Source organism: Simochromis diagramma, unplaced genomic scaffold (genome assembly GCF_900408965.1).
Source record: "Simochromis diagramma unplaced genomic scaffold, fSimDia1.1 OVJJ01000216.1, whole genome shotgun sequence".
NCBI classification, from domain to species: Eukaryota; Metazoa; Chordata; class Actinopteri; order Cichliformes; family Cichlidae; genus Simochromis; species Simochromis diagramma.
The window spans coordinates 2,349,220-2,363,187 of record NW_024386883.1 but is presented as its reverse complement, the minus strand read 5'-3'; the positions used below and the strand labels follow the sequence as shown (position 1 = coordinate 2,363,187).

Sequence of the window (13,968 nt, the reverse complement as noted above, 5' to 3'; positions counted from 1 at the left end):
TTTATGTAATTTTTTTTTTGAACATTTTATTTTCATAGCTTTCTGTTGTAACAAAACTCATCTTATGTACATTACTTTAGGTGCCATAATCAGATAATTAAGGCAAAGCTCATCTCAAAAGCTCCCCCCACTCCATGATTACACGCAATTCAATCAATAATTTTCAGTATCAACAAGTATACATGAGTTACAAAGTAATTAAACACTATGACACGAATCACACATCCAGGCTGTCCAAACTACAGTATAAAAACACTGCAACTTTTAATTACATGAAGGACATCTTAAATACAATTTAACATACAAAGTGATTAAAAAAAAATTCTTCTTTTTTTGGGCTGTTCACTCAAAAATAGCAGAAAATGTAAAACGGAGATGGTGTTATTCGACTTTTACACAAAGCACCATTAAGATCCAAGCACAGTGAATACAGTCAGCACGCACAAACTCAAGCTCCAGTTTACTGTCTGACGAGCAGCGCTGATCACATCATCAGATGACCAAATAAAACCCTCTCATTAAATCCAAAGTGAAATCCATTCAATCATATTACAGAAAAAAGTGACACAGGAATTAAAGCTCTTAATTCATGTGCTGATATATTTACTTTGGAAATAGAAATTTCCTTTTAAATACTTCTTTAAAAATAAAAACAGCCACCAGCTCTTCACTAAGCCTGTCGTTGCATGTGTAATATACAGTATCAGGTTTACGTAAAGTCACGTGAAACTTCATAAAGGAATAAATAAAGTCATTTTCCTGTAAAGGATCAGGCTTGAGATCTGTATTCAGGCTATTGAGAACAAACTAGGTTGACACAAGTATGTAAAAAGGTCATAATCTCATGCGGTGTCATCACATCGCTCACGAGTATGGGACAGGTTTCTTTCCAGTGTCTGTATTCTGACATTTTTAGAAATGAGTGTACCAGAATCCAGACAGCGCTCCTGCAGACTCAGCTCTCTCCATAACAAATGACTAACCATCAGTGATTAGTCAGTGCAACCCGTGGAGCTTGCTTACAGACCGCATAGAGGAGCAGAAATTGTAAAGGTATGCTCGTCTGCTGTGGGTCAATTTTTCTTCAACCTTCAGCACATTTCTGCCTTAGAGTTAAATCAGCAAACTATTCGAACAATTCGGCCTCAATAAAAATCTTGTGGGCTGGATTCTTGACTTGCAAATTGACTGGATGCAACTAACGGATAACTGAAATGTGCATATTATTATCTCACTGTTATTGTTTATCCCATGCAAAAACATGTGACAGGGCGGGTATGAACACAGGACAATTTAACGTATTCAGATGACTGTGGTGTTGTTGGATGACTCCAGGATAATGAGACCGATCACAAGCTGGTACATTGATGATTTCATTATATTCTACTATTTTTGAAAATTGAAGATAATTATTATGATCCATGATTTTAGAAAATGTACTCATACACAGATGTTTACATCCAACATCCATTTAAATCCTGAAAAATGAAATGATACTAAAATATTCAACTTTATGGGGAAAAAAAGTGTTTATTGACTTAACTAAACAAAAATGAAATATGATTTTGCATAAATGAGCTCTCATTTGTTTTAATTTGCTTTTTTTGTATTGTGCAATGTATTTTTCTTTAATTTTACAATTCCCCAAAACTCATGCAACAAATATCCATTCACTAGGGGTTAAGAGGGAATATCTTCAGTTTTATACATTTCTTGGAATAATTATTGATTTAAAGCTGATCTTAATAAACTGTAAAAAGCTGCGTGTAAAAAAAACAAACCCATATTCTATCATCTGTCATATTTGCACATTGATAAAGCCACCTTGAGTTTATTGTATCATGCTTTTGTTGAGGCTGCTTTGCCCTTTTCCTCAGTGTCATATTTATCTATAAAGAACAGAAACTCACTGAATCAAATGGTCTAACGGGCTGACGGGTGAGCCGCGTCTACGGCACCGCTTTGATCGTGAGTTTCAGTTTTTTTCTTCTGGAGAAAGGCTCTGAGTCCCAAAGTGCAGAACAGCATTGTTTTAAAAAACCCAGCTTTGTTCCTGCAGCGATAACTCATGTACGCAAATCATAGTATAGTTATTTTAAAATCCTACATGCTGCTGTGTGGATCCTCTAGTTTATTATTTATGTCTTCACTATGGTACATTGTGCTTATCTGCTGTCCATGTATTTCTTTAAATATGCGTGTGAGGATGGATTACCTACTTACTCCATACCAAACCTTCCTAACCTGACCATTTTGAACTAAGTGTGCCTGACTTGAATATTTCCATTTCATATCTTTAAACTTCTCCATACTTCTACTTTACTGAACTACATTTCTGTTATATCAGACAGATACAGCTACTAACCCTTTTATGCACAAAAACATCTACTAATCAGTGCAACAGATATTCCCTTCGTTTTCTTTCCTACTTCATTAATCATCTCCAGACCCCTCAGGTTTCACTTCTAACTGTGGTAGTAAAATGTGGTTTAGACACTGCTACACCAAATGACTCCATACAAGTTTAAAAGGGACATTTTTTTCAGAGGTCTGTGTTGCTGGTAACATTTTACTTTCATGTATAACTTGGATTTTGAAGCTGTGTATGGTTAAAATGGTACTTCAAGCCTCTGGATAAACAACCAGTTTTTCAACCCTGAGTTAAGATTTTGTTTTCCTTTTTTTACGGTTTAAAAGGTCAATAGTGATTTTTCATTCATCAGAAAATATTTAGCACAGCTCACTATTCATGACAAAAGCTGCCCGGCAGCCAGTTTGCAAGTTGCAGTTTTAATAGCAAAAGGATGCTTTTCATACTTTCCAGTCTGGCAGTGATTCTCTTTGACAGGGTAGGATATATATCATAACATGCCTTGGGAATGAGACAGAATGTCTGTCATCCTAAAATAAATTTTACATAAATTTCCTAAATGAGCTAAAAACAATTAGATGACAGCAAATCAATCTCTAACACAATAGAGACCAAAATAATAGACTAATGGAGACTTAAAAAAACATTGGTTGCAGATGTCACTCAAGGATAAATGGCACTCAGGCACATCGTGGCTTCCTTTTCCTCTTTCCCACTTACTTCCTGTTTTTAAACTGCCTTTCAAGGAATGTGTGAGTCATACAATTTACAACAGGTTATCATATCATCTTCCTTAGGATCTTGATGTATCGCATCTATTTACATACATGGTCGCTGAGTGGATCTCCAGTCACTCAATCTGCCTGTGGCTCCTGCTGTCAAATATCATCGACCTTCTCTGTGGCTGGTAGAAGCAGCTGGTTGATGTTTCCAGTCTCTGTCCGCTTTTTGGGATAGTCATTTTATTCTGAAGAGCGATCCCCTCTGTTGTCCTGAAATTTTCGGCCATCTCTTTAGAAAAGACATTTGCTGCTGACGCGTCATTCAGGCTCTTGATGGGTGAAAGGAGCTTGCCGTCATCCCCCGACGTCGGATAGTCCATGATGGGAAACGGAGGGCTGAGCAGGATAAGACTTTGAGGTCTCTGTCTGTTCCTAAAGGACGGTCTTTGTAAGAGGTTCCCTCTGCTGGGTCTGGGACAATCCACAAACACTTCCAGGCTGGGTGTGTGCCTCCTGGTTATCACAGGCAATTCTGGAGTGGATGAGATCTTCAAAGACTCGGCAGATTTCTCAACACTTGGCTGTTTTTGGAGTATGGGGGCTGGCTCTTTATTCTCCAGCTCCTCCTTTAGGTCTGACACGCTCGGAGGAGGTGCAGCATTGCTTTTCTCCGTGCTCACTTTAGGATTCTCCTTTTCTTGTTCCTTCACCCTGTCAAATTCATTCTCGGGTCTGCAGTGAGGTATCTGGCTGTACTGCACCTTTGGGGGGATGACAGGGACAGCTTTGGCCTGGCACGTCTTTATCATGAAGGCTGTCCGCACAGAAGACACGCTGACCGGGGCCGAGTTTCGCCGGAGAGGCGCCTGCCGATCGTTCAGAAACAGCTCCAACTCTGAGGGCAGCCCGTTGTTCACAGCTCCAGATGAGGCCATTAGCCCCCTCTGACAGGAGGAAAACTCTGATGAAGTACGGTTTTGCTGATTAGAAATGTCTCTGATATACCTATGTCCCAGATCCAAGTTAAGCGAACAGGGCCTGTGTTTAGAAAAGCATTTCTCCTCTCTTTTCTCTGAAGCTGCTGCCTCATACGACATTTGTCTATTAAACCTCTGAGATGACGCTGTGTTCTTCGATTTTGTTGTGCTGCACTTTTCCGTTTGAGGTTGTGTTGTGCTATTGCTGTTCAAGCTCGACCGTGTAGGTGCTGAAGGAACGTACATCCACGTTGTTTCTGGTTTGCTGTTTGTAGTCTGAAGAAGGTTTCCTGGAGAGCATTCGGTGCTCCTGAAGAACTTGTTGTTATCAGCTTGAGGAGATGAGCTCTTCTCCACCTCTAAGCTCAAAGTTTCCCCGTGTGAGCTGAAGGGTGACAGGTGGTTAAATAAGTGCTCCAGATCAGGTGAGTGGAGTGGGCTTGTAACCCACTGCTTAGTGGAGCTAATATCCTCCCAGGGCTCCACCAGGTCCAGCTCCTCTGAAGTCCCTCCTTCATCATCGTCGAGGTTCGGCAGCTCCAGTGTGTTACGTTTCTCCTCCAAACACACTGGAAGCCTCTGAGGGATCTCCAACTCAGGAATCATAACTTTCTTCGCTCCATCACTGAAGACATTTTGGTTCTCCTGAGGAATTTCGTGTTTGTGAGATTTCCTGTCTATATTATCTGCAACCACAAGAACATCCTCAATTCTTAAATGATTTATGACTTGCTCTGAACTGGCTTCCTTTGGACAAAGCTGGCTCTGCTTGGTGTAAACTGAGTCATCTTTGTTTAAGGGTGGGATTTTAAGATTCAGTTTCTTCTCTTTCTCATCCATCGTGTCAGTAGGCGGTGCAGTTTTGTGAAGAGACAGTAAGATGTCTGATTCTGAAGGCTGCTTCTTTGCGGCGACTTCACAATCACTCCGAGAGGTATTTGAAGACTGCTCTCTACATAGCAAAGACAGAGATGGAGAGCTGCGGCTGCGCTTCGCCTTAACATCCATTGTTAACTTAGTGTTCACGCAAGTGCTTGTTGAGACGTTAACTTGTTTAACATTCTCATCCAGCAGGTCAAATTCGGGTTCAGTTATTTTCAGTTCCTGGTTTAGGTCAGACCACAGGTCTTTGCCAGTAGAAGATCTCTTATCCTGGGAAGTTATAAGGGATAAGCAAGCAAAGATTAGCAAAGAGTAACAAATTACAGCAAATGTACATGAGCAAGAACAACTGGGTTACCACACTAAAACATTTCTGGTATTTTAAAGCAGTGTTATTGGGTCTGGTTCCTTTTTGTAAAAAAGGCTAAACCTGAATAAATAACGTGATGCAAAATACTAATAATACTAGCAAATACAGTACTTATTCTTTAAAAAAAATTAATTTCACAAATTATTATGGAGTGTTACACCTGAACTATAATAAAAGACAACATCTGTAATCGGAGATGATTACCAGTTGCTTCTCTGTGGGCAGGTTGTGCAGTTCTTTCCCAGAAGATGGCGCTGCATCTTTGCCTTCTCTTGCATTTGCAAGGGACTGCAGTTCCAGTTGAGAAATATTCCTCTCTCCTTGACCGTCTTGGACCATTTCTTTCCTTATATCTGAATAAAACATGTTTTTTGTTTTCATTGCAACCGGTTACACAAGTATGACTTTAGTTGTGAGCAACAATTCACACAAAAAAAGGAAGATGGCCTTACCTTGTGACGATACCCTGGACGTCACCTCCTCTACGTTATTCTTCTCTGCTCTTTCCTGCCTCTTCCGTTCCAGTTGGGGGAAAGTGTTGCTCTTTCCACTGTTGCCGCTCTGCTCTGAAGTCTCTTTGCAGGGTTTCAGACTAGCTGCTTTTTCTTTGCCGTGCCCTCTGCATGGCGTGCTGTTAGAGCTGATAACTGCTGACACACGCAGAGGTACAGACACAGCAAAAGGCTCAGATATGTTGACGGCTCTGCGCTGATGCCTCGGCGAAGACTCCAGTGGGAAGAAACTTCCTGGAAAGGAGGGTCGGGAGGAGCTGTTGTGCGAGGAAGCCGAGTACAACATCCTTCTGTTTTTTGGGGAGGTGGGCTTGTAGCCACCGAGGTCGTCACCTTTAAACACCTTGAGCTGCTCTGGCAGGTTTTTCTGAGGGGGCTCAGACCCCTTCTGGTTCTCGCTGACATTCCAGCCACCCGTTGCCCCCCCCAGTGTTCTTCCCTTTAAACTCCCAGTTTTGATCATGTTCGCTGATGTCACAGAGCGAGTCGGATCCCAGCGTTCTGGATTTTACATCCGGAATGAAAATACTGCCTGGTCCACCAGCTGGACTATTGCTTCCTGTTCTGTCATCATCTGCAATTCAAAGTCCAAAAGTGATAAATATTAGCATAAGAAAATGTCGTGCCCTTTTACACACACGATTTCTGAGAACTACAGTATATGCAATGGTACTCTCTTATAACGAGGCAAAGAGAAAGTCTTTTGCTAAATTAAAACATCCAAAATTTATGCAGTTTGTTTCAGTTCCATGCAAATAGTTACAACAAGGTTTAAGCCCCACCTGTGTACAAGGACTCCATGCTCCTGGATGGACGGAGAGCAGCTTTTTCTGTAAGAAAACAAAAAAGAAATATTAAATTAACACTAACTAGCATGGGCTGGATATTCGCTTTAAGGCCTGCATAATTTTGGAACATCATTAAAGAAGGTCAAAGGAAAAGGCAAATCATCTTGTCCAACTGTTTCTAACTTGCTTGGCTGTTCATGTTGCCCGGTCTCAGAGTGGTGGGGACGTATATTTAGCTAGTTTTCCTTTAAATAGTTCTCTCCTGTGGGAATCTTTACCTGTCATTCCCTGTGCTCTTATGAGCACACTGCCATTCCGGCTAAGTTTTCCCTTTGGGTCCAAAGACCTTCCGATGTTAAAGATAGACTTCCACTTCTTCGATTTCCCAGAAAACTTTCTCCTGACAAACGAAGAGAGAAGATTAAGCTCACTGGCATCTGTCACATGTCACAGCATCACAGCACTTTAAACACACGTGAAGCTGAGGCCAAATCTTACTTGTTGTCTGATATGTCTATGACGGTGTGATAGAGCGTGGCCGTGCTTGTATCAGGCAAACTGTTCTCTCGCTGGCGTTCTTTATGGAGAGGGTGGTCTGGACTTAAGGAGCGAGCCTGAGCTTCTTCCAAACTCATCAACTTCATTGGCCCACACTGGCCACTGATGGGGAGCGTGGCATACTTTTCCCCACACTTCGAAACCGGTCCTGGAGAAATATAAAATGTTGTTTTTTGCGCTGGTAACTGAGAAAATGCTTCAGCTCAACATTTCTCCTCAGCAAAAGAAGTGTCATACCTTCTTTGACTTGAATTTGTTCACTGCTGAAGATCTGATCTGCGTGGTTTAAAATAAACTCAACCACCGACTGTTGTATCCGCACCTCCTGGAAAGCCATGTCTCCATTACCAGATGAAGCCTCAATGTCTTTAGATCTAAAAAAGGAAATACAAAAACAAGTGTTGAAACCCAACAGTAAAAACTTGCATTGACACTGGATGGCGTATAATGTGTCTCAACCACATCTAAACTCACCTCAGCAGATTTGGAGCCCACACCAAAGCCAGGTTACGTGTATGCATGTTTGTTTGGGTGCTCAGGGTAGCGAGGTGGGACAAGTGCTTTGCAAGGTACTCCAGAGTCCTAAGGATAGGTGAGAAAAAATGTGTTTTCACACTTATTTAAACACGATTAGTCAAACACAGTAAAGAGTTTGTCAGCAGGACGACTGTCACATCCATTAAAGTTTAAGAAGTTAAAGGTTCACCTGAAGTGAGCAGTCGGCAGTTCTTTGATGACCTTCTGAATGTGTAAAAGTCTCTCATGATCGTCCTGGACTGAGACCACTTCCTGCATGCGAACCGCACAAAATAATTCACGTCAGCCTAATTTTGTTACTTTGAGATACATGAACGCCAGCATTCTTTTAAGTATATGTTAGAGGAAGTACATTAGAAGATTGTTTGAATTATAGAGTACCATTATATTTTTAAAAAAGCATTAGCGTTTTCTCTGCAGCTCTCTAATCATTAATCAGAGAAAACCTTAATATAGCTGCAGAACGACTAGATTGCCCTGCACTAAAACAACATTGAACTTTCTTTTTCTTTTTTTTTTTTATCTTAGATTACACTCGATATGATTAATGTTATAATTATCTGTAGGGTAAAAAAAAAATCTAGCTGTCAGGGCTGTTAGCCCTGTTAACAGACAAGCATAGGTTGGTATGTTTGCTGTAAAACTAACGCAGTGGAGCTTCAAACAGCTGAGCTTTTGTAAGTTGCATTTAACTCAAACATTCAAAGTACAAACCGTCCACCTAAAAATAACGTTTTATGCAAAAAAAAAGGAGCAACATTTGCAATCTGAAAGCAATTTAGCACCAACTTTGTTCTTTTAAAGAAAACAATAAAGTTTTCTAAACTGTTCTTATGATGTTTTTAGTGCACCGTGAGAAGGGCAGATTTTTCCTAAAACACTGGAGTCCTGCAGTTTTTCAGGAACCAGCGGCACGAAATGTATGAATGCCAAGGTATGCAAATGCCCCGTGAAAGTACACAGAACGCTGGGCAGAAAATATGATCCTGGTCTTAGAGTTTGATATTCCTGTTTCCTTCTTTCCTACTTTCTTGCCTGCATTTTATCCAGAAAATTCACAAATGTTCGGTGCTAAAAATCTGAATTTATGAAGATGTGATTACACTTTAACTGTGTTTTTCTAACTTCGTTGTGCATCTTATGCAACAGTGAAACAGACAAGATGTTTTTCATCTTTACATTAAGTTTTTTTCATGAGTAACACATTTTTTGGAAGTGGTTATTGTTGTCATTACTGTAAAATTTGAAAAAGTCTTTATGAATAGTGTCATTAGGTCAAAAAATACCATTTAAATGCAAATTAGCCAATATGAAGCTGATATCTGCTAATTGTACCCTTGTGAGTGACATATGACCAGCTGAACGTGCAGTCAAACCACTTCTGTGTCACACAGGATCCCCCCTCCCCCACCACGACAGCAGATGTGACTTGAATGTACTCACGGTGAATTTGCTGTAAAGCTCATATGTGAGCAGAGGATTGGGTAGCTCCCTGAAGTACAGCTTACATAAGGAACCCACACAGTGGATGTCCTGGAGGTACACTTCCTTTGTAAGGTCAGGGCACGCCTCAGAACAAAATTCCTGCCTACACACAAACACACACACAGACTTAGCTGAATGCTTTGATTGTTTAACACCCCTGCTAACTATGGTTGCAGAATGTAGCTGGTAAGATTTAAGTCTATTCAGTTGAGTTGTGTTATTTTGGGGGGGAAAAAATCACCAGCGAAGATGCTAAAAAAGATGCAAAAAAGATCTAAGGAAACACTTGCATAACGCAGATGATTTATGTGTGTTGTTTCTTTCAAGAAGAATACATACACCAGTAACTGTTCAGAGAAGCTGCATATAAACAGAGGTGATACATACAGACCATCAGGATTAGTCTAAGATTTTAAATCGTAATTCTTAGCATGTCATGTCTAATTGTTGCAAATCTTCAAAAAAGTATGGTAGGAGTACCTGAGACGCTGGATATTTGAGGTAACCCCCGACAGTCTGTAGATCCCGTCCACAATCCCATGCTTCTCAATAAACTCTGCACATTTCTTCAGGACCTGAGGAACTTCATTAAAGAAACAATGTTAATCGTAGAGAAACCTGAACGATTATATTTCATCGTGTTTCACCTTTTTTTTTTCTTTTACACATATCCACATTGCATTAATCGGAAAAGCAAGGGGAGGAAATTGCTGTACGTTTAACTTTCCACAGTAACAATGCATACGGTCGACTTCATGGTATGTGGTTTGTTCCACTATGACTGTTTTCGACTCCTTGGGGCTGGTGATTGTAGGTGGACAGGAAGTTAAAAATGGTTTGTTTGTTTCAGAGGAAAGTTGACACACCCAGTCCTTGTAGCTGGGATTACTTACGACATTTCCTCTAATAGAAAACGGCTTTTGAAATGTTACCACTGACCTGCGCAGCTTTCTAAACGACGGCACATCACCTTCTGAACACAACTTTGTCTTGCTCCACTATTTTAAAACCTTTGAGAATGGACTGCAACCATACGATCCGATCGCAGCTTCCCTTTAACTAATTATGAAAATAACAATTGACTGCAAGTCACTTCCTGAGTCAGCTTACTCTTGCTTTAAAAACTTCTGAATGATAGAAATGACCTCCAACATTTAATCAGATTTTTCATCTTCCGAGTTTCACGCAGATCAGCAAACTGCTGTCATTAATTATTATCATTAATTAACTGTGCATTAATGAAGGTTTATAGAATGTATTTGACATGTTTATTTGTCGTACTTACAGATGAAAGAATATAATTAAGGCATTATTATTTTAAATGAGTATTTAAGGTTCCTACACTGACTTACAAGTCTTAAAAGTATATTGCTACTTATGACTGAATGTCAGTCCCCAACTTATTCCATTTGTAGTTATATTGGCTGTACAGTAGTGTAAACGCTTGCTGATGTTAGGCTATCAGAAAACGTATGATAGTGGCAGGTGTTGAACTGTTTAACTGTGTCTTGTCAGTTTCATCCTGGCTAAATAGTCAAAGTGTGACAGGAAACTGAAAGCAGTGTCCGAAATCAACTTTTTGACTTATTGCCAAAGGAACTGGTAGCTTGGAAAAAAGCCATGCATATTTTTCAAGACCACAGTTCCTGAAGAATTGCTTTTTCATAGATACTTACATATACACACTTGCCATTGCTGCAAAACTACGTTATTAGGTTGAATACAAACTTAAAGAAGAGGCCATAATATACTTTATTACAATATTGTGACATTATTGTGTTATGTTGTAAAATAAACACACTGCCCCATAGAAGGACAGACTTCTTTAGTCTCTACAAAGTTTAGTCTTTATACTTATCTTTAATACTCACTCATTAACTACTTCCATATAGCTGAGAGAAATTAGCATTGGAAAAAAAATGCAACTTAAACATAAACACAGGTCTCAGGAAGCTAAAGGTTACATTCCAAATTAAAAGTCTACTCATATCTGTTGATTGGAAGGTGTTCTTTTAGGACTCTGACTGATAAGGGCTAAAATAGTAAAAAAAAAAAAAAAATAAGCATACCATGTTTTTGTTTGCCGGAAATAAAAGTTTGAATATAAAACAAATTAAAAAGTTTTAATCAACATTTAGCTTTTTTAGATATTGAATTTTATGTAATGTTTCAGGTTTTTTTCGTACAAAACGAATGATCTCGCAAACAAAACATAGACTGTGTCCTCAACAAAATGAATGCCTGAATATTACTTGCAGGAGTTAGTCTCTCATTCATCACCACAGACACCAACAATCTGCTATTTAAATTCTCTTCCTTCTGACTTAATTGGACTTTTAATAGCATGCTTGTGGTTAAATTTTGGACGATGAGGCACTCTGGAGTTTCCATTTTGTGCCTCCGCGTTTCCCGACTTAGAGAAGATTTCTGCCTCTCGCAGAAGGACAAAATGCAATTTGATTTTCATCTGTTTTACAAAGAAGCCTCGGAAACAGGATTTGACAGCATGTGGCAACAAATCAATACACGAAACTTTGTAAAAAAACAGGTATTTACACGTCTTGCTACTGTCATCTCAAATGTTTCATTAAACACTGAACATGTTACAGAAACAGTTGTACGTGGACCAAAGTGTTTGATGCTGTTATTTTACACAGCCAACATCACATTCCTAATGTGAAAAACTGAAAAAAACCTTACTTCATCTAGACAGGAAGTGTATGTTTTAAACTTTCTTGGCATCAAATCAATATTTATTCATTAAATATTATCAACTATTATTTATCATTTTGGTTATTTTTGACAGTTTAGATTAAAGTTAATCTTAAAAATGCAAAAGTTGAGAGTATTTTCTGTCAAATACCATTTATTGTAGATGTACAAGTGTGCTGAATGCATTATTGTCACTTGTGCACAACGCTGTGCTTTTAAAGCTGTTTCAGCACTTAACCATACCAAGAAGAGCAATACAGAAAACACTTTCAAATGCGTCAAAATATATAGGTTTTTGAGCCTTTACTCAACTTATCATCTATGTTGTGTTGCTGTGAGTTTGCCGGTTGCTCTCAGGGGTGTTCAGCTACTTTCATGGAGAGCCACTAAGAGTACAAAAGCCCAATATGCTTCCATGACATAGGAGTACAACCTATACCTCCTCCCTCACTTCCTGTGTTGAATACCCCGCCTTGCAGTGTGTCCACTCTAACAGGTCATCTTTAAAGTTACCCTCTGCGTAGCTATTCATATCTGCACGTGGGAGGGTTTTTTCTTCACTCTTTTCATATTTAACATATGATGTCAAACCTCGCATATGACGGTGGTGATAAAAGAACGAGGATGACATAAACGGACACGAAAAACCCCAGAAAGCTAATGAAAACCCGGTTAGTTGAACAATTTGTTGAATGAGTCGGGAAGTCTTTGTTTCTGGTCTGTTTTTCTTGGCTCGTTATTTTCTCACAGAAGCAGGGAGCCGCAGTCCTAGCAAGTCTTTTGGTAGGCACAGAATTACTCATAGGAACTATAGTCACCATAGGAAACTGACACAAAAATGTAAGAGCCACACCCAACGTCGCAAATGACCATTTAATTTAGTCAGTGGGTGAATGAATGACCTTACTAAATGTAAAAAACTTGGATACATACAGTGTGTATATGTAACCGCTGAACAAAGACTGTGTTTATTACATGAAGGAATGTTTTGTCTTCTACTCATACAATTTTTTTGTTAAAATAGCTACAACAACATAAGAAACGACTAGTAAAGCCTATTACCCTCATTATCTTCATTAGCCTCTATCTGTATGGGAAATACTTATTAATAGGAATAGTTTGAAGTTTAGCAACAGCTCTGGTAAAGTAGAATTAGATTTCAAGGAAGCAATTTTTAAAAAGAAAGAAAAGAGTTTACCATCTTGTCCTGAATTCTGGAGATGTTCTATCAGGTCACAGCCGAACGCATTTTCACTTCCTTTCTTCTTGGTCTTCTGCTTCGTCCCTTTATTCTTCATGTGGATCCAGTTAGTAGTCCAGATGATTAAAGCAAAAGGTTCCTTGAGAGCACACCGAATGATCCATATGACCTCAAGAAAGTTGAGTTAGTAGATCAAAAAGCAGCCACATAGAAATCCCAGCAAACAGCTCCCAAAAAATCTGCATCCGCTCACATTCTGTCTGACCACACTGCTGGAAGAGGAGAGGAGAAGTGACGTCACTTTTTAAACTTGAAGTCCTTTAGAGTGTTGTCACTTCAACAGAAGACCAAACACAAAAAAGACACGGTGTGACTGTTGGTTCTTTAGAATGTGGCATTATCTCTGAAAGCTCTGCAGAAACTGCGTTAGGATCCGTCGGTTTCCTGTCGTTTTTCTTTAACCCCCAACCAGTCTCGCTCTGCTCCTTCTTTCTCCTCCTCTTTTCCTTCATTCCACACTGTCTCCTTTTCTTCACAGATTCTCTGTAGCTAAGACGAACATGCGTCAAGAGAGGCAAGACCCCCCCGTGAAGAATGGCCCTAGTTTTACACAGATTTCTCTAATTTCACAAATAAACACATTCACGTAAACGTGTTGATTTGTGGCAGTGGTATGCCTGGGATTTTTTTAAATGCTGAGACTATGCAAGGGGAGGGATGTGAAGTTAATCGAGTGAGAACAGCTGACACTTGTGTTTCTCTCCTATTTTAGTAATTACTCTCTTCTTCTCCTTATTTTTTTTTTTTGAATGTGCCCAAACTTGGAGCTAACGGGAAAACTTCTCTCTGCCTT

General features: G+C 39.5%; 1 protein-coding gene across 1 annotated transcript; it reads right to left on the bottom strand.

Annotated features, from left to right (window-relative positions):
• arhgap31 (Rho GTPase activating protein 31) lies at positions 1-13,968 on the bottom strand. Its single transcript, XM_040032960.1, is given in 13 exon segments — positions 1-5,222; positions 5,527-5,675; positions 5,775-6,270; positions 6,272-6,408; positions 6,617-6,664; positions 6,901-7,022; positions 7,121-7,328; positions 7,418-7,554; positions 7,655-7,762; positions 7,887-7,969; positions 9,161-9,305; positions 9,683-9,785; positions 13,113-13,968. Coding segments are annotated over 13 exon segments (3,837 nt in total). The 5' UTR covers positions 13,213-13,968; the 3' UTR covers positions 1-3,221.